Genomic DNA, 21,959 nt, shown 5'->3' with positions numbered 1-21,959 from the left:
CTCGAAACTGAGTAGGATTTCGGGGGTATGTCTATTCACCAAAAATGATTGCAATCGACCCCTGTAACCAAAAATAATTTTTTTAAAATGATTCGAAATTTTTTTTTACGCACTTTTCCTGTTCGAAGGAAGGAAACTTTGTTTCAATTAAACGAAACAAATTAGAGCAATACGGGCGCTCGTTGCTGCGGGGGTCATCCGTCCAATCAGGTTTAACGACCTTTCAAGCAAATGGGAGCAATGGTCCAGAGAAAAACGAGGTTTTTAATTCACTCGAGCAAAAATACATTTTTGGGTGCTTTGCGGTGACTAACGGATTTTATCAATCTGATGTTTTTTATGGAATTTTCGCGGAGCCAGAGAATTCTAGAGGCCAAAATAAGACGAAAGTCAAGAATACCAATTTGTTGATTGAGGCTTCGTTGAAAAGTTATTAACGTTTAAAGCTACGCAAACGCAGCGCGCGCTTTACAGAGTAAAGCGTCTCACAGACGCAACTTTAAACGTTAATAACTTTTTAACGAAGCCTCAATCGACAAATTGGTATTCTTGATTTTCGTCCTATTTTGGCCTCTAGAATCTCCCATTAAAATTTTAAATTGAAAAATTTTCTCAAACAATGTAAAATATTTTTTTACAATTTTCCCTTTGAAAATCCGTTGTTACACTAAAAATAAATGTGATAAAATTCTAAATAACATCGATGTTCCCCATTACCATCGAAATAAGATTTGATTAGAAAGAAAAGAGGTGTTGTATCGTGATAAAAATATTACTTATTAGGGGAGTATGTTGGAAATAATTGGATAACTGAGTGCTCGAATTTCGACCAGTTTCCCGGAGCATCGAGTAATGCTTACGAACGGTCTATTAACTTTTTGTTGGAAATATTGCAAGCGCGGATTTCGCGTAGCGCGCATCCCCTTGTTTATGCGCAACACCGGCAACGGCGGAGCAGCATAGTTTACGCGGCAAACAACCCTCCTCCATTGTTTATGAAGTTGATTCTCGCGGGGGGAGCGACCGTTGCGTTGTTGCTTTTGCGGAAAATATCCGCGTCGGAGAAATTCAATGGAGAGAATCGCATCATCGAAGCAACGCAACCCTCCAAGTTTCAGGTGAACAGACGCTCGAGGAACAATCGATTTTCGCAAATCAGATCGGTTCTGCTCCGCTTCCTACACTAGACGGAAGTGAGCTCGATTTTCCGACCCATTAGAAACATATCGTTAACGCTCGATCCTAACGCAACGAACACAGTGTTATAAAAAAAGAAACGATCTTGATCGATTTTTCTTTGGTAACAGTTTTATTCGTTCTACACTTCTTGGATGAGTTCAACCCCTTATCGTACAATTACTAGTCGTAAACACAAGTTCTAGATGCCAAGTTTATATTAAAATTATATTCATCATCGTAGAGGTTATGGACTTTGAAAGTTGCACCATTTTTATAGGGTTTTTCTTGCTTTAGGGGGTTGAGGAACAATCTTTCGAATATTCTTGGAATTTCTATATATTCTAGACTAAAATACGCGTTGTTTGCCTTTTGAAACATGAAAATCCTCCAATTCGTTCAGGAGTTATGATTTTTTCAATCATTCAGTCTCTGGTCAGACATTGTATTTTCAGTAAATAATTTTTTTCTCGAATATGCGTAGGATTTCAGGGGTATGTCTATTCACTAAAAATAATTGTAATTAACCCCTGCAACCGAAAATAATTTTTTTGGGACGATTTGAAATTTTTTAATTTTGTCGAGAAATTTGCCTACCTACACCTGTCGATTTTCCTTAAAAATTCGTTTCTGATTTTTAGTAATTTAGTTTGACGCCCTATCGAAAAGTTGTCTAATACTTTTTTGTAGGGGCACATGAGCTCTACTTCAGAAAAAAGTTTCATTGAAATATATTCACTATTGTAGAAGTTATGGCTCTTTGAAAATTGGACCACTTTTATGGGCTCTCCCTCATTTTGCGATGTCAAGGATCAACTTTTTGTTAATTTTTGAAATTTCTACATATTCTCCATTAAAATACGCGTTGTTTGCATTTTTAAACTTGAAAATCGTCCAATCCGTTCAGAAGTTATGGCATTTTAAAGATGCGCATGAAAATTCGGGCAGACATTTCTGGCCAGAAATTATATTCTCGGTAAGGAATTTTTTTTTCGAAACTGAGTAGGATTACGGGGGTATTTCTGTTGACCAAAAATGCTTGCAATTGACCCTTGCAACTGAAAATATTTTTTCGAGAACAATTTGAAATTTTTTAATTTCACTGAAAAATTTCAGCACATACTCGAATTTTTTTCTCAAAACTGAGTAGGATTTCGGGGGTATGTCTATTCACCTAAAATGCTTGTAATTGACGCCTACAATCCAAAATAATTTTTTTAGAATGATTTAAAATTATTTGTTTTCGACGAAAAATTTCAGCACCTACCCCTGTCGATTTTTCTTAAAAGTTCGTTTTTAATTTTTAGTAATTTAGTTTGACGCCCCATCGAAAAGTTGTCTAATACTTTTTCATAGGTACCCATGAGCTCTACTTCAGAAAAAAGTTTCATTGAAATATATTCACTATTGTAGAAGTTATGGCTCTTTGAAAATTGGACCACTTTTATGGGCTCTCCCTCATTTTGCGATGTCAAGGATCAACTTTTTGTTAATTTTTGACATTTCTACATATTCTCCATTAAAATACGCGTTGTTTGCATTTTTAAACTTGAAAATCGTCCAATCCGTTCAGAAGTTATGGCATTTTAAAGATGCGCATGAAAATTCGGGCAGACATTTCTGGCCAGAAATTATATTCTCGGTAAGGAATTTTTTTTCGAAACTGAGTAGGATTACGGGGGTATTTCTGTTGACCAAAAATGCTTGCAATTGACCCTTGCAACTGAAAATATTTTTGCGAGAACGATTTGAAATTTTTTAATTTCACTGAAAAATTTCAGCACTTACTCGAATTTTTTTCTCAAAACTGAGTAGGATTTCGGGGGTATGTCTATTCACCTAAAATGCTTGTAATTGACGCCTACAACCCAAAATAATTTTTTTAGAATGATTTAAAATTATTTGTTTTCGACGAAAAATTTCAGCACCTACCCCTGTCGATTTTTCTTAAAAGTTCGTTTTTAATTTTTAGTAATTTAGTTTGACGCCCCATCGAAAAGTTGTCTAATACTTTTTCATAGGTACCCATGAGCTCTACTTCAGAAAAAAGTTTCATTGAAATATATTCACTATTGTAGAAGTTATGGCTCTTTGAAAATTGGACCACTTTTATGGGCTCTCCCTCATTTTGCGATGTCAAGGATCAACTTTTTGTTAATTTTTGACATTTCTACATATTCTCCATTAAAATACGCGTTGTTTGCATTTTTAAACTTGAAAATCGTCCAATCCGTTCAGAAGTTATGGCATTTTAAAGATGCGCATGAAAATTCGGGCAGACATTTCTGGCCAGAAATTATATTCTCGGTAAGGAATTTTTTTTTCGAAACTGAGTAGGATTACGGGGGTATTTCTGTTGACCAAAAATGCTTGCAATTGACCCTTGCAACTGAAAATATTTTTGCGAGAACGATTTGAAATTTTTTAATTTCACTGAAAAATTTCAGCACTTACTCGAATTTTTTTCTCAAAACTGAGTAGGATTTCGGGGGTATGTCTATTCACCTAAAATGCTTGTAATTGACGCCTACAACCCAAAATAATTTTTTTAGAATGATTTAAAATTATTTGTTTTCGACGAAAAATTTCAGCACCTACCCCTGTCGATTTTTCTTAAAAGTTCGTTTTTAATTTTTAGTAATTTAGTTTGACGCCCCATCGAAAAGTTGTCTAATACTTTTTCATAGGTACCCATGAGCTCTACTTCAGAAAAAAGTTTCATTGAAATATATTCACTATTGTAGAAGTTATGGCTCTTTGAAAATTGGACCACTTTTATGGGCTCTCCCTCATTTTGCGATGTCAAGGATCAACTTTTTGTTAATTTTTGACATTTCTACATATTCTCCATTAAAATACGCGTTGTTTGCATTTTTAAACTTGAAAATCGTCCAATCCGTTCAGAAGTTATGGCATTTTAAAGATGCGCATGAAAATTCGGGCAGACATTTCTGGCCAGAAATTATATTCTCGGTAAGGAATTTTTTTTTCGAAACTGAGTAGGATTACGGGGGTATTTCTGTTGACCAAAAATGCTTGCAATTGACCCTTGCAACTGAAAATATTTTTGCGAGAACGATTTGAAATTTTTTAATTTCACTGAAAAATTTCAGCACTTACTCGAATTTTTTTCTCAAAACTGAGTAGGATTTCGGGGGTATGTCTATTCACCTAAAATGCTTGTAATTGACGCCTACAACCCAAAATAATTTTTTTAGAATGATTTAAAATTATTTGTTTTCGACGAAAAATTTCAGCACCTACCCCTGTCGATTTTTCTTAAAAGTTCGTTTTTAATTTTTAGTAATTTAGTTTGACGCCCCATCGAAAAGTTGTCTAATACTTTTTCATAGGTACCCATGAGCTCTACTTCAGAAAAAAGTTTCATTGAAATATATTCACTATTGTAGAAGTTATGGCTCTTTGAAAATTGAACCACTTTTATGGGCTCTCCCTCATTTTGCGATGTCAAGGATCAACTTTTTGTTAATTTTTGAAATTTCTACATATTCTCCATTAAAATACGCGTTGTTTGCATTTTTAAACTTGAAAATCGTCCAATCCGTTCAGAAGTTATGGCATTTTAAAGATGCGCATGAAAATTCGGGCAGACATTTCTGGCCAGAAATTATATTCTCGGTAAGGAATTTTTTTTTCGAAACTGAGTAGGATTACGGGGGTATTTCTGTTGACCAAAAATGCTTGCAATTGACCCTTGCAACTGAAAATATTTTTTCGAGAACAATTTGAAATTTTTTAATTTCACTGAAAAATTTCAGCACTTACTCGAATTTTTTTCTCAAAACTGAGTAGGATTTCGGGGGTATGTCTATTCACCTAAAATGCTTGTAATTGACGCCTACAATCCAAAATAATTTTTTTAGAATGATTTAAAATTATTTGTTTTCGACGAAAAATTTCAGCACCTACCCCTGTCGATTTTTCTTAAAAGTTCGTTTTTAATTTTTAGTAATTTAGTTTGACGCCCCATCGAAAAGTTGTCTAATACTTTTTCATAGGTACCCATGAGCTCTACTTCAGAAAAAAGTTTCATTGAAATATATTCACTATTGTAGAAGTTATGGCTCTTTGAAAATTGGACCACTTTTATGGGCTCTCCCTCATTTTGCGATGTCAAGGATCAACTTTTTGTTAATTTTTGACATTTCTACATATTCTCCATTAAAATACGCGTTGTTTGCATTTTTAAACTTGAAAATCGTCCAATCCGTTCAGAAGTTATGGCATTTTAAAGATGCGCATGAAAATTCGGGCAGACATTTCTGGCCAGAAATTATATTCTCGGTAAGGAATTTTTTTTTCGAAACTGAGTAGGATTACGGGGGTATTTCTGTTGACCAAAAATGCTTGCAATTGACCCTTGCAACTGAAAATATTTTTGCGAGAACGATTTGAAATTTTTTAATTTCACTGAAAAATTTCAGCACTTACTCGAATTTTTTTCTCAAAACTGAGTAGGATTTCGGGGGTATGTCTATTCACCTAAAATGCTTGTAATTGACGCCTACAACCCAAAATAATTTTTTTAGAATGATTTAAAATTATTTGTTTTCGACGAAAAATTTCAGCACCTACCCCTGTCGATTTTTCTTAAAAGTTCGTTTTTAATTTTTAGTAATTTAGTTTGACGCCCCATCGAAAAGTTGTCTAATACTTTTTCATAGGTACCCATGAGCTCTACTTCAGAAAAAAGTTTCATTGAAATATATTCACTATTGTAGAAGTTATGGCTCTTTGAAAATTGGACCACTTTTATGGGCTCTCCCTCATTTTGCGATGTCAAGGATCAACTTTTTGTTAATTTTTGACATTTCTACATATTCTCCATTAAAATACGCGTTGTTTGCATTTTTAAACTTGAAAATCGTCCAATCCGTTCAGAAGTTATGGCATTTTAAAGATGCGCATGAAAATTCGGGCAGACATTTCTGGCCAGAAATTATATTCTCGGTAAGGAATTTTTTTTTCGAAACTGAGTAGGATTACGGGGGTATTTCTGTTGACCAAAAATGCTTGCAATTGACCCTTGCAACTGAAAATATTTTTGCGAGAACGATTTGAAATTTTTTAATTTCACTGAAAAATTTCAGCACTTACTCGAATTTTTTTCTCAAAACTGAGTAGGATTTCGGGGGTATGTCTATTCACCTAAAATGCTTGTAATTGACGCCTACAACCCAAAATAATTTTTTTAGAATGATTTAAAATTATTTGTTTTCGACGAAAAATTTCAGCACCTACCCCTGTCGATTTTTCTTAAAAGTTCGTTTTTAATTTTTAGTAATTTAGTTTGACGCCCTATCGAAAAGTTGTCTAATACTTTTTTGTAGGGGCACATGAGCTCTACTTCAGAAAAAAGTTTCATTGAAATATATTCACTATTGTAGAAGTTATGGCTCTTTGAAAATTGGACCACTTTTATGGGCTCTCCCTCATTTTGCGATGTCAAGGATCAACTTTTTGTTAATTTTTGAAATTTCTACATATTCTCCATTAAAATACGCGTTGTTTGCATTTTTAAACTTGAAAATCGTCCAATCCGTTCAGAAGTTATGGCATTTTAAAGATGCGCATGAAAATTCGGGCAGACATTTCTGGCCAGAAATTATATTCTCGGTAAGGAATTTTTTTTTCGAAACTGAGTAGGATTACGGGGGTATTTCTGTTGACCAAAAATGCTTGCAATTGACCCTTGCAACTGAAAATATTTTTTCGAGAACAATTTGAAATTTTTTAATTTCACTGAAAAATTTCAGCACTTACTCGAATTTTTTTCTCAAAACTGAGTAGGATTTCGGGGGTATGTCTATTCACCTAAAATGCTTGTAATTGACGCCTACAATCCAAAATAATTTTTTTAGAATGATTTAAAATTATTTGTTTTCGACGAAAAATTTCAGCACCTACCCCTGTCGATTTTTCTTAAAAGTTCGTTTTTAATTTTTAGTAATTTAGTTTGACGCCCCATCGAAAAGTTGTCTAATACTTTTTCATAGGTACCCATGAGCTCTACTTCAGAAAAAAGTTTCATTGAAATATATTCACTATTGTAGAAGTTATGGCTCTTTGAAAATTGGACCACTTTTATGGGCTCTCCCTCATTTTGCGATGTCAAGGATCAACTTTTTGTTAATTTTTGAAATTTCTACATATTCTCCATTAAAATACGCGTTGTTTGCATTTTTAAACTTGAAAATCGTCCAATCCGTTCAGAAGTTATGGCATTTTAAAGATGCGCATGAAAATTCGGGCAGACATTTCTGGCCAGAAATTATATTCTCGGTAAGGAATTTTTTTTTCGAAACTGAGTAGGATTACGGGGGTATTTCTGTTGACCAAAAATGCTTGCAATTGACCCTTGCAACTGAAAATATTTTTTCGAGAACAATTTGAAATTTTTTAATTTCACTGAAAAATTTCAGCACTTACTCGAATTTTTTTCTCAAAACTGAGTAGGATTTCGGGGGTATGTCTATTCACCTAAAATGCTTGTAATTGACGCCTACAATCCAAAATAATTTTTTTAGAATGATTTAAAATTATTTGTTTTCGACGAAAAATTTCAGCACCTACCCCTGTCGATTTTTCTTAAAAGTTCGTTTTTAATTTTTAGTAATTTAGTTTGACGCCCCATCGAAAAGTTGTCTAATACTTTTTCATAGGTACCCATGAGCTCTACTTCAGAAAAAAGTTTCATTGAAATATATTCACTATTGTAGAAGTTATGGCTCTTTGAAAATTGGACCACTTTTATGGGCTCTCCCTCATTTTGCGATGTCAAGGATCAACTTTTTGTTAATTTTTGACATTTCTACATATTCTCCATTAAAATACGCGTTGTTTGCATTTTTAAACTTGAAAATCGTCCAATCCGTTCAGAAGTTATGGCATTTTAAAGATGCGCATGAAAATTCGGGCAGACATTTCTGGCCAGAAATTATATTCTCGGTAAGGAATTTTTTTTTCGAAACTGAGTAGGATTACGGGGGTATTTCTGTTGACCAAAAATGCTTGCAATTGACCCTTGCAACTGAAAATATTTTTGCGAGAACGATTTGAAATTTTTTAATTTCACTGAAAAATTTCAGCACTTACTCGAATTTTTTTCTCAAAACTGAGTAGGATTTCGGGGGTATGTCTATTCACCTAAAATGCTTGTAATTGACGCCTACAACCCAAAATAATTTTTTTAGAATGATTTAAAATTATTTGTTTTCGACGAAAAATTTCAGCACCTACCCCTGTCGATTTTTCTTAAAAGTTCGTTTTTAATTTTTAGTAATTTAGTTTGACGCCCCATCGAAAAGTTGTCTAATACTTTTTCATAGGTACCCATGAGCTCTACTTCAGAAAAAAGTTTCATTGAAATATATTCACTATTGTAGAAGTTATGGCTCTTTGAAAATTGGACCACTTTTATGGGCTCTCCCTCATTTTGCGATGTCAAGGATCAACTTTTTGTTAATTTTTGAAATTTCTACATATTCTCCATTAAAATACGCGTTGTTTGCATTTTTAAACTTGAAAATCGTCCAATCCGTTCAGAAGTTATGGCATTTTAAAGATGCGCATGAAAATTCGGGCAGACATTTCTGGCCAGAAATTATATTCTCGGTAAGGAATTTTTTTTTCGAAACTGAGTAGGATTACGGGGGTATTTCTGTTGACCAAAAATGCTTGCAATTGACCCTTGCAACTGAAAATATTTTTTCGAGAACAATTTGAAATTTTTTAATTTCACTGAAAAATTTCAGCACTTACTCGAATTTTTTTCTCAAAACTGAGTAGGATTTCGGGGGTATGTCTATTCACCTAAAATGCTTGTAATTGACGCCTACAACCCAAAATAATTTTTTTAGAATGATTTAAAATTATTTGTTTTCGACGAAAAATTTCAGCACCTACCCCTGTCGATTTTTCTTAAAAGTTCGTTTTTAATTTTTAGTAATTTAGTTAGACGCCCCATCGAAAAGTTGTCTAATACTTTTTTGTAGGTGCCTATGAGCTCTACTTCAGAAAAAAGTTTCATTGAAATATATTCACTATTGCAGGAGTTATGGCTGTTTGAAAATTGGACCATTTTTATGGGCTCTCCCTCATTTTGCGATGTCAAGGATCAACTTTTTGAATATTTTTAAAATTTCTACATATTCTCCACCAAAATACGCGTTGTTTGCCTTTTGAAACATTAAAATCCTCCAATCCGTTCAGAAGTTAAGACGTTTTAAAGATACTCAGATTATATTTTCGATAAAGAATTTTTTTCTCGAATGTGCGTAGGATTTCGAGGGTGTGTCTAATGACCAAAAATGTTTGTAACTGACCCCCACAACCGAAAATAATTTTTCCAGAACAATTTGAAGTTTTTTAATTTCGCCGAAAAAAAAATCTACCGGGTGTTCGGTCACACCTGGGAAAAATTTTAATGTGGTATTCTAGACGCCAAAATAACACGAAATTCAAGAATAACAATTTCTCGATGAAGCCTTCATTAAAAAGTTATTAACAAAGCCTCAATCAACAAATTGGTACTCTTGATTTTCGTCCAATGTTGGCCTCCAAAATACCCCATTAAAATTGTCCCCAGACCAGAAATGTTACTTTCGAACGAGTTCCATCCTCAATATTAAAATTCCAATCGCTGAAACGCTATTCTCAGGGAACGAGGGGACACGCTCGTCGAGCACGCGAACGCGTCGTTGATGCATTTACGTGTATCGCGTTATTAAAAGACACCCGTGGATCGGATTCGCGGTTGATAATAGCGCCGGTTACGAGTTCATTACTGCATCGCAGTCAAATGGGAGCGTCGGATCGGAATATGGACTATAGCGGCCAGTTAATCCATATTACGGTAACTTTATCTGGCAGCGAGGAATACCGCAGCGGACCAATCACAGCCCGGGCCCCCCTAACCGATGCGAGGATACATTATGATTAGTTTCAGCATACCGTATACGCGACCCGGCACGTATAACCTGACCTCGGCCCGACCGCGGGGTAAAATTACTGGGAATCGTGTCAATTGACTCCGCGCGCTTGAGAACCGTCAAACGTAATTCCACTTTCGACGCCCGTTACATCGAGAAAGTAATCGAAATTTCAGGGGAAGGAAGAACTGTACTCGAAAAATCCACCACCTCCAACATCGAACTCGAACTCGAACTCGAAGTCGAACACGATCGATTCGCGGAGCAACGAGGCTAACAACGAAATCTCGAGAAAGAACCTAGACCTCGAAGATCTCGAAGATCTCGAAGAATCGATCCTTTAAGCACGGAAAGCAATTTAAGATACCCTCCCTGTAAAACTCGGATTAATTTAAGATTGCTGTTCAAAAACTACCACAACGTGATTACTTCTATTTTCATCCGACAGGTGGCGCTGCTGCTCCGTGGCTGGGATCTAGGGAAATTCGTTGCAGGACAGAAAAGGAAAGGAGCCTTTTGGGCCTGCTAGTGGACTCATCATCAGTGAGGCTTTCTACTAGCAGGCCCTGCCTTAGACGACTAGGATATTAGGAAGTTTAATTCGCGTTTTTAGTGGAATGGTGATGGGATCATAATTCCCTAGAGTGGCTACCAGGGGATTTGGGTGTTGGAGGTTGGAGGTTTAGGATATTGGGAAGTTCTTTTGTTATTTTTCATATGATTGGGCGCAGTACCTGGGGCTGGGGGCCCTATAACCTGCATTTAGAACGAGTGTTAGGTGTCTGGGTATATTTATGTTAGTGTAGGGGTTGCAGAATTTCTTGTGTTCGAGGGAAAGCTTTCAAAACCCTCGTTTTCGTGCATCATGTGGTGAGTATGGGGGTTGTTAGTTTAGGATGAGTCTGAGTGTTTTTATTCGCGTTTCTAGTGGAATGATGATGGGATCATAATTCCCTAGAGTGGCTACCAGGGGATTTGGAGGTTGGAGATTGGAGGTTTAAGATATGGGGAAGTCGTGATAGCAACCGAGAGGTTGTTCGAGCGCTTGTGAGAACGCGAGCCCTCTGGCGGCGAGCATGAGAAGCAACGCCACAGACTAGTTTCCTTCCATCGCGAGAACCCACAACCTAGCTCGATAATTTAGGTTCTGTTTTGAATTTTGGGACAGAATTTGAGTTTTCAAAGCTTGAAGATTCAATTCGAGTCCTGAGGGGTTGAATTCCCCCCACCATTTTCAAATAGCTTCAAAAAAATATTTACCAAGTTCGTAGGACATACAAATGGGAGTAATCAAGTTTTAGTAGGTTAATTCGCGAATTTTGATTTTTTCTCGATGGAGGTGGATTTTTCGAAGCCATAAGAGGGGTTAGCAAACGCGAATCGAGATTAATGCCAGACAATTGGCGAGGTGTGGGAGGCCCCCGCGCCTGGAAATGATTGATTCGATACCAGACGAGGAGGGTCGCCCCTTTTAAGATTTCTCTTTGAGGATCGTTCGCGTGTACATACCGACCCCCTCCCTCTCGCATTTTTTTTTTTGTGCGCCTCGAGTGTGTACTCGACGATAGAATAAGTAGCATACTGGCATTGCCGAGGGGTTCATAAATCTTTTGTCGAGAAGATCCCCCTTCTCTCGCGATCCAGGGAAAAAGCAAAAGGTCAAAAGCGGGGCTGACGAGGGCCAGGGCGGATCCGAGCTCTGGTTCCTCGCAGAATACGAGCTAAAGTGTCCTCTTATCGGGGGTGTTGACTCGACCTCGCGGTGCAAACGGAGGGGGTTGGGGGGGGGGGGGCCGAAACGGGAATCGTAAATACGATTAAACCCCCGCGAAACTTGGATGAAGTTTCTCTCGCGTCATTTCTGACGACTACCGTAATGCGTCCCCCCCTCTTCCTGGACGATTAGTTGGCCATTCTGTTATCGACTCCGGGAACTTGGGGCGAATTCTTTAATATCGGGTCCGTCGAGAAACTTGTTCCCTCCGACGTTAGCTATATCGCCACGTACCCCTTCAAAGCGAACGGCGAAAGGAGTTCCGATGCATTAATATAATTTCCCGATGGGAAGAACCGAATAAAATAAACTCTGGTACGGCTCCCAGTCGCTGGTACGACCATAAGTTTACCTGGAACTCGGTAATCTCGTACTTTCGATCGCCGTGGCCCGAGGTAATTAAATGCAAAATGGAGGAAATTTCGATCGAAGTACTTTTAAAATTGGATGTATTTATTTATATAATTGGAATTTACATATGTGCGTTTAGAATGTTTCCATTTGTTTATATTTTAGAATTGTTAAATTGTTTTTTCAATTGTACTTAGTGGTTAGAGAGCAGAAATCATGATTGGAATTATTAAAAATATATAAACAAATGATGTATGCATAGGGGTCGATAGCTGAGGCATTTTAAATGCAATAGTATATATAGGGTGTTCGGCTACTTCTGGGAAAAATTTTAATGGGGTATTCTAGAGACCAAAACAAGACGAAAATCAAGAATAACAATTTGTTGATAGAAGCTTCGTTAAAAAGTTATTAACAGTTGCGCCTGTAGGTACGCAACTTTGCGTACAGTTGCGCCTTTTGATACGTAACTGTTAATAACTCTATAACGAAGCCTCAATCGACAAATTGGTATTCTTGATTTTCGTCTTATTTTGGCATCTAGAATGCCCAATTAAAATTTTTCCCAGGGATGACCGGGTGGTTGGATTTTCGAAAATTTATTCGAATTTTTTTTCGAACGTTTCTCATTGCATTGTTATAAAAAGAATTTTTTTTCGTCAATGTCAACTGACTTTATTTCCCTGAAATTTTTCGTGTAATACAGAAGTGGTCACACGTTGAAATATGCATTATTAAACAAGTTAAATCCCGTATGCGCGAGATATTACATTACGAATCGTTGGGCACGTTTCCCTCGAAAAAACTGTTTTTTCAAAACGACTCGCCGCTGAACGGATCAACCGATTACCTCCAAATTTGATACTAACAATTCTCGTAATATTCCATATTGATTCGCCCGGGGATTTTTCGATTATAAATCCAGCAATTTGTCATTATAAAAATAGCATATTAAACCAAAAAAACCAGAAATAACTAAATGAACTGTTTTCTTAAAGTAATATAAGTAAAGATGTCGCTTTTTCCAGTTTTGCACCGCCCAAAATGGCGGCGTTTTCGCGCGAAATTTCCAGAGCGCGTCGCGTAGATAGGTTTTCGTGGCTCGTTATTATCGATTCGAATGCAGTTTTCGACCAGCAAAGGGAGCGGTTCCAGTCCAGCGATCTCCCTTTTATTCGTAATCGGCAGCTAGCGCGTCCAGGCGTCGCGGTTTCGATTTTTAAACGTCCTGCCCCACCTGCGTCCAGAGCCTTGATTTACGACGTTCGAAAGGCGCGTGGATATTTTACGCAGCTATATATATATTTTTGTTTTTTTTTTTTTTCGCGCTCCCGTTTTCCCGCGGTGCGTCGAAATATATCGCCCCGGTCGGCGTCGATGATTTTTACGTTTCGGGGTCAACGATCCAGAAGATAAAAGCCCCGGAGAGAAATAGAGAGAAAACGAGCCAGTACCCAGTGTAGAGACCTTTTCGCGAAACGGGCAAAAGTCTACGGATTAACCCTTTAACTGCTATGGGCGCGTATATACGCCGGGGCGAATATACGCCATGAACGTTTTCATCCGCCTTTTTGGTTGCATCGTCCGGTTTGCTACCCGTTCTTTGATCTGTATCCGTTTTGTTCCAGTCCGGTTACACGCGAATACTCTCCTCTCTCTCTGTTCACTTTGAGAACGTTCTTTTTATTATACAGCTTGTGTTCCTAAAACGCGGGAGCACGGGAGGAAACATCCCAAGATAAATTGTGCACCAGTATTCTACCCCTACTCTATAGGGTACTTCCCAGCATTACCTAAGCGCATTACCTAGGCTTTAATAGACGAAAGTAACCTCTGTAACTAGTTGGCTTTTCGGGTAGAGGATATAACTTTTATAACCTCTCCCCTTTGTGTGCTGAGAATATGATATATCTTTAACAGTTAGGCTGTAATTTTATTTGTTTATATTATTTATAACGTTCATATTTGTGCTCTGGATAATTGTTAGTTAGTTGTCTAAGCGATAGAACTCGTGGAATAATTTTATTAGAATGTAGAATTCAGGGAAAAAACGACGAGCGGGTCACCCCATCCCGTCCGGTACCTGACGCCATGCAGCTGCACTTTTTAGAGCGACTGACCAGCCACTCTACAAACGTCACTATCATCACGACGCTGTTATTATAGAGTTAGTGATTCCTTTTCTATGGTGTTTGGGGGTTACTACACCTCACTAATATATCAATCTTAATTAATTTTATGATAGTCAATTAAAATTTGTTTATAAAATATTATAGACCTCAGCTATCGACCCCAATGCATAGTTCACTTGTTTATATTTTTTTAATAATTCCAATCATGATTTCTGCTATTTAACCACTAGGTACAATAGAAAGACCACTTAAGAATCATAAAATATAAACAAATGAAACATTCTAACGCACATATGTAAAATACCTTCAGATATTAATGCTTGTGATATTATTTAAATAAATACAGCCAACTGTAAAGGTACTTTGATCGAAATTTCCTCCATTTTGCAATCCAAAGATGGCGATATGATGCTTCCGCGCTATCACCAATGAGCATTTGAGCTTCCCTCGGAAAGGGCACCGCGAGATATTGCCTATAAAAATATACACCGTGCAACATATGGGAAACCAACTCGTGGAATCCTGTTCATCGTTCTGCTTCGGTTTACGACGAACTATTTGCAATATGAAAGTAATTGCGGCCTACGATAGCGTTAACGGAGTGCTATTATTAAAGGAAACTCTAGAAACTCAAATAGAGGAACGTTGAAACGTAGCTTCCATTCGAATATGGTAATGGGGGATCCCTAAATCTCTAGATTTCCTGCTATCATTTAGGCTACTTAATCCCCACTCCATTTCAAGCTAAACCCATATGATTTACTGCTAAAGAATTCTTCACTCAAATTTAATAATAATTATTAAAATTTTAATGGGGGATTCTAGAGGCCAAAATAAGACGAAAATCAAGAATACCAATTTGTTAATTAAGGCTTCGTTAAAAAGTTATTAACGTTTAAAGTCCCGCGCACGCAGCGCGCGGTCCCCATCTCACAGACGCAACTTTAAACGTTAATAACTTTTTAACGAAGCCTTAATTAACAAATTGGTATTCTTGATTTTCGTCTTATTTTGGCCTCCAGAATCCCCCATTAAAATTTTTCCAAGGGTAGTCGAACACCCTGTATACTCGAGTGCTCTTCAGAAGTGTAATACTCAAGCCTATGTAGTGTTAACGCGGTTCTCACCGCGTATAAACAAAAGTCGTCAAAGTATACGGGCGTCTAATGGTTGAAACAAGCCGCGCCAAAAGCGGTGTAAAGAGGATTTAATTGGCGGTGCAACCGGCCAACGATAACAGCGTATCTTTTCAAGCGGCGCCGTGTAAAAATAAGCATTAGCAGTTCATGGAATCGCAACGCGCGGAAAACGTTTGCGTCAGCGAAGGCGAGCCTCTCCTCGATGCGCCTCTCATAACGGCAATATGCATTTCCCGGTGATTACAATTTCGGTTCTGCGGCGTGGTTTTCCCCCGTTGTAGAATTAGCAGAAATTCTGGCTCAGTGGGCAAAACAGCGCCGTTGCCGCAACGCCAGTGGCGTATTAATAACACGTGGTTCGTGTAATTTCAATTCCTGCCGCGCCTCTCCGCGCGTCGCTATTGGAAAATAATGCACGGACGAAATTCATAACGACCTAACGAGCTTACGTTCCGGTTTACCAGCGCCCCCTACATCCGTAGGATCGCGAAACGAGCCTACACGGTACGGTAAATCCCGATTCCGTCCTCGAAACTTCCAAAATTGCGACCGTTTCGTCCAACGGGTCGTTCTTGAAAGTTAAACTCCTCTTTTGCCCGTTTCTGCGGCCCCAATCTCCCTCGAGAGCGTCTACACAGTTTACTGGTACAATTTGTGTACAGCGGATGGAGGTGGAATAATTTCTTGCGGTTGGAAAATATTCTACTCTTCGATAACGATAAAAAGTTGCTCTTGCGGTTTCTCGATATGTCGACCAGTTCGAGAGATATCGAGTGCCAATATGGCGCCTGTCGCGTTCGAAAACATCACCTCAGGATTTCAAGTAAATTTCACTACCATGTTACGAAAAAATTGATGAAAACAAGGGTATCATAATTGTGTGTGTCTGTGAACCTTTCGGGAAAAAATTAAACAATACCGATTATTTAAAAAATAATTACTTTTCTGGGGTTTTGAGACTACCGTGAAGTAGTTGGTCGCACGTTCGATGGTTCTTCGAGCAATTTTATAAAATATTTTCAGTCTTTATTATTTTAATAATATTTCAAACGCTTAGTAAGTTAACTATTGCACAGTTCGAATGAATTTGTCCCCATTTTCGTTGAGATTCCCTTACTTTCTCGTTTCGTTCTTCCATTTTCGCGACCTGTTCGTGTGCAAACGATTATAGAACCGTATGTATTCAAATTACCCGGTTCGAAACTTACACCGGAGGATGTAGCTGGAGGCAATTCCGTTTGCTGGCTGTTACAAGAGGAAAAGATTGCTCTTATCACTTTTCTGATACACTTCGCGCCGATGGTCTCGCGGAACAACTCGCATCCTAACGACTGGTTGAAACAGATGCGTCGTAACGATAACTATAACACGTTCAGACACGACAGTTGCGAAACAAGCATATTTACGCGACCGCCAATTAACGTAAGTGGTACAACACGAATAACTTTTATAAGTACGTTTGTCGCGTGCGGCGTGTTTGAATGTGCACAGTCATTAGCCTATCCTTTAATCTGTCTGGGCCATAAAACCGCCCTTAATGTTACCACAGGTTTCTTCTAATCGGCCATTTCGTTCGTCGGCACTCACCGTGTCGCAAACGAATTACTATTGTGGAATATTTACGAGTGAATCAATTTTTTCGAAATTAAATTCACAAATTTAATTAATATTAAATATTGAATTATAATAAAAAAAATTCAAAAGAATTTAGAAGATGTTGATTAGGAAAATATTTATAAATATATCGTTGTGATTCAGGGGAAATTTCGCAGTTCCTAATGAAGATGATCCAGCAAGATTTATAACAATTTTTTTAATTAATTTACAGTGTAGTATTATAATAATACAAAATTTTAAATATATTGATTAAAAAAATTTTTATAAATATCGTTGTGATTTAAGAAAAATTTCGTAGTTTCTAATGAGAATATCCTTGGAAGATTTATAACATTTTTTGAAATTAATTTACAGTGTAAAATTATAATAAAAAAAAATTCAAAAGAATTCAGAAGATGCTGACTAGGAAAATATTGATAAATATCGTTGAAGATTCAGGAGAAATTTTGCAGTTCCTAATAAAGGTGATCCAGCAAGATTTGTAACATTTTTTTAAATTAATTTACAGTGTAAAATTATAATAAAAAAAATTTAAAAGAATTCAAAGGATATAGACTATAAAAATTATAAATATCGTTGGGATTCAGGGAAAATTTCGTAGTTCCTAATGAGGATAGCTCTGCAGGATTTTTAACATTTTTTAAAATTAATTTACAGAGTGTAATTATAATAAATAAACAAATTGGAAAGAATTTATGAAAAAATTTATAAATACCATTGTGATTCAGGGAAAATTTCGTAGATTCTAATGAGGATATCCCTGAAAAATTATCAACATTTTTAAAAATTAATTTACAGTGTGGAATTATAATAAAAAAAATTGAAAAGAGTGTATGAGATGTTGATTATGAAAAAATTTATAAATACCATGGTGATTCAGGGAAAATTTCGTAGATTCTAATGAGGATATCCCTGAAAAATTGTCAACATGTTTAAAAATTAATTAACAGTGTGGAATCATAATAAAAAAAAATTAAAAAGGATTTATGGAGATATTGACTATGAAAAAATTCATAAATACCATTGTGATTCAGGATAAATTCCGCAGTTCTCAACGAGGATATTCCAGCAAGATTTGTAACATTTCTTGGAAGTAATTTATAGTATAAAATTATAAAAAAAAAAATCAAAAAAATTAGGAATATATTGACTAGGAAAATATCGTTGAGACTCAGGATAAAATTTCGTAGTTTCTAATGAGGATATTCCTGAAAGATTTATAACATATTTAAAAATTAAATTACAGTGTAGAATCATAATAAAAAAATAATTGAGAAGAATTTATGAGATACTGACTATGAAAATATGTATAAATACCACTGTGATTCAGGGAAAATTTTGCAGTTCCCAATGAGAATAATCCATCAAAATTTTCAACATTTTTAAAAATAAAATTTACAATATAGAATAATAATAAAAAAAATTCAGAAGACGTTGACAACGAAAATGTTCATAACTATAGTTATGATTCAACGAAGACTCGCAGATGATCTCTAAGATGATCCTGAAAGATTTTTAACATTTTAAAAAAATTTTATACAATGTAGAATTGTAATAAAAAAAATTTTTTTGAGATCTGGGTTATCTGATTTTGTCGTCTTGACTCGAAGAAATGTGAGAATCGAGGGTTTGTGGCGGTCTGTGCAGTCTTGTATCTTGGAAACAGACGCGTCACGATTAACGGAGAACCTAATTTCTCAGGCGTGGAGATATTTGTGGCCCTTTGGAGCGGAATATGCCGTAGCAACGACCAGTCTAGGGGTTATCAGAGCGAACAGCGATCGCGAGTCAATGCCAAGGGTTCATCGGCACAAACTCATCGGATGGAAAAAAGGATCGCGTCTGACGCGTTCGCACGGCTAAAAGATCCAAAAGGGACGACGCTGCACGCTGAAACGCGTCCACGCGCCGCCATCGGCCAGACAGAGACGAACATCTAAAATAAAAATATACCAGCAAAGAATAAACCTTTTAACAAACTTAAATCAATAGACGAAATGTTAAAAAAAATTAATTAAATAGGAAAAGTTTCTTTGAATACACTTTTCACAGTTATGCTCCTCTGAAGGGGAATCCCAAGAGATGGTCGGAAACGTCACATCGTAATAAAACGTTTTTAACGAAGAAAGATCACCCCGTGGCCCGTGGCCATTAATTAACGTAAATATCATTGTTCTCGAGCACGGTGACTATAACAATCTTTTCTACATCGATTGAGACGAAAGGTGTTGCTCCATTAATCTTCATCTTTCAACCGTTTCTTTTTCCAAACGAACTTTCATTCCCTTTGTGCTCGATCGTTCGACTGTATTCGATTCACTGCTAAAGAGTAAATAATAACGGTGAATAATTATAGAAAAAAAATTAATTATACCTAATGGATCGGTGACTCGTGTTTAACACGGTCCAAATTGTCGGCGTACATTACTGCATGCAATTCTAATCAAGGTTTCAGCAATCTGCTGGAAATTATGGATCCAATGGGTATAATTATTGGTCCCGATGGAGCCTCTATTTCCATGACGGGGGGGAGGTCAAACAACAGTACCTGTGCAGGTACACTTTTCCGGGGAAGAGCATTATAACTGTAATTTTTGGAACGCAAGAAATTGGGGAATTTTGAGTATGGGAAAGGTTCCAGGTATTCCCCTGAAACCTTTGTTTAAATATCGAGGAACCCCCAAAGGGACCAAAGGTTTACAATGGAGAGTTTTAAAATCCGGTGGTCACCGGTGACCGTCAACGGTTTTCCCCTCGAATTTCCATGGATCGTCGGTTGTGCCCCGTGGTTTCATTTGTTTATATTATTTAGAACGCATATATTTGTGCATTGGATGTAAATTAGTTGTCGAAGCTGTAGAACTCGTGAAATAATTTTATTGTAATGTAGAACTCCGGGAAAAACGAGCGGTCACCCATCCCCGTCCGGTGCTTGGACGCCATGCAGCTGCACTTTTTTAGATCGACTGACCATTCGTTCTACCAGCGTCACTACCATCACGACACTATTATTCCAGTGTTAATAATTCCTTTTCTGTGACAAACTAACTACTATGGACAACTGTTAATACATTTAACAATTCTAAAATATAAACAAATGAAACAACGGGTGTCCAGGTAATCCCCTGAAAGCCTCATTTAAGTATCGAGGAACCCCCAAAAGGGACCAAATTTGATACAATGAGTAATTAAATCGACGGTCACCGGTGACCGTCAGCGACAGTAAACAGGAGTTTTTTCCTGGAGTCCCCAATCGATCGTCGCATCCGTGGCGGTTGCTTTTTAATTACGGCCAGACACTTTAATCCGTCACGCTCCATCGAATGTCTTTTTTATTATATTCCTGAATCTCTGGATCGAGGCGCGAGAAAATGGAAGCAAACGAACGACGGGGACAGGTCGATCGAGTGGACGGTCTATCGAGCACGAGCGAAATAACGATACGCTGGCGAATCACGGGGTGGCGTCGAGCCTTTTTTTCCTCGAACCGCGGTTATATCGGCGCGCTTTAATCATTTAAACGGGACACCGTGTGGTCGATAGCTTTATATTCTTTCCTGGTATCCCCACGGTTATGTCACTGATTAGGGTTTACAGTCACCGGGTTGCACACGTAGCTTCCCCTTCGCGCTAAGGGTGAAACAATAGTGGGGGAAGGTCCATGACCCTGCACCCGGTGCAACTTCCGTTCTGCATCGTCGTTCGACCACGCACCGACGGGTGAAACGAATTTTTTGATCGCGAAGGAACTCTAAACAAGCTCTTCATTATCGTAGGAAAGGCGACCTCGTGTTGATGGAGGCGAGCTATTTCCATCGAAAGAGTCCTTTGTTATTGCATTTGGAGCCACGCAGTTCGAGGAATCGAGGCTGTCGACCGCGCCTCGCGACAAGTACAATAGGTAAATAAGAGGAGACGATGATACTCACCGAGCTGGACGTACATCTTCGGCCTGATGTTCTCCTGCCAGGCAGCTAGGGCCAGGGTGACCGTGGCGACGACGCACCAGCAGGACAACACAGGATGCATCCTCGTTCCCAAGATGGTACGCCTCATCTTTTCTGGGTTGGTTCGAGCGTCGCCGGAAACGTGCCAGGATTCCTCCTCCGCGGCGCGATTAAAGAAACTCACGTATATATATATATATATGTATAACGCACCAACCACCGGGGCACTCTATTATTACTCCCTGTCGCGACGCACAGCCTCCGATACCGATAACAATGGAAGGAGAAAGGACGTGGTGTTTCTATCACTCGATTTTCCCTCCCTTTCTCTCTCCACTTTCACTGCAGCAGAACGTGCGAGGGTGCCGCAGTCACGTGCCACGTGTTCCTCGTCGTCGCAGCCGTTGTCCTCCAGCTCTGCTCACGCATGTTTCCTTCGGGACCGGCTTCCTGGCCGCGCACATTCACGAATATCGCACGATAACCCGACGGGGGGAGGGGGGGGACAAGACACGAGAAGGGGGGGCGGGGAGAACCACCGTGAGGGGGGGAAGAGAGACGTAGAGAGGCGGAACCGAAGTGTGTCCCTCGACGAAGTCACTAGACGACGCTGTAAACACGCGAGAGAAAAAAGCGATCCGCAACCGCCGACGGTCGCCACCGAACTGACGCCGTGCAGCGCCGCGACAGGTGACACGCGCCCCCCACCACGCCGTTCGCCCCACCAGACGGCGGTCGACGGTCACGCGCAGCCGCTGACGCACCGTGTCTCCTCTCTCTCTCTGTGGCGCGCGGTGTGCGTGTCCTACGCGCCGCCACCCACGCACACTCGTCCCTCACGCACGTGGGTAAGAGTAAGAAGCGAGAGGGTG

At 38.2% G+C, this 21,959-nt stretch overlaps 1 protein-coding gene across 1 annotated transcript in view; it reads right to left on the bottom strand.

Annotated features, from left to right (window-relative positions):
* Positions 1-21,738, bottom strand: part of LOC122399817 (semaphorin-1A) — a 298,820-nt gene extending 277,082 nt beyond the window's left edge. The window contains exon 1 of the mRNA XM_043400793.1: positions 21,070-21,738. Within this exon, the coding sequence (XP_043256728.1) occupies positions 21,070-21,196 (127 nt within the window). The 5' untranslated portion in view covers positions 21,197-21,738. The remainder of the gene's footprint in view (positions 1-21,069) is intronic.
* Between the last annotated feature and the right edge of the window lie 221 nt (positions 21,739-21,959).

Source organism: Colletes gigas, unplaced genomic scaffold (genome assembly GCF_013123115.1).
Source record: "Colletes gigas isolate AHSC1104 unplaced genomic scaffold, ASM1312311v1 Colletes_gigas_Sc00015, whole genome shotgun sequence".
NCBI lineage: Eukaryota > Metazoa > Arthropoda > Insecta > Hymenoptera > Colletidae > Colletes > Colletes gigas.
This window is presented reverse-complemented; position numbering and strand designations above follow the sequence as displayed.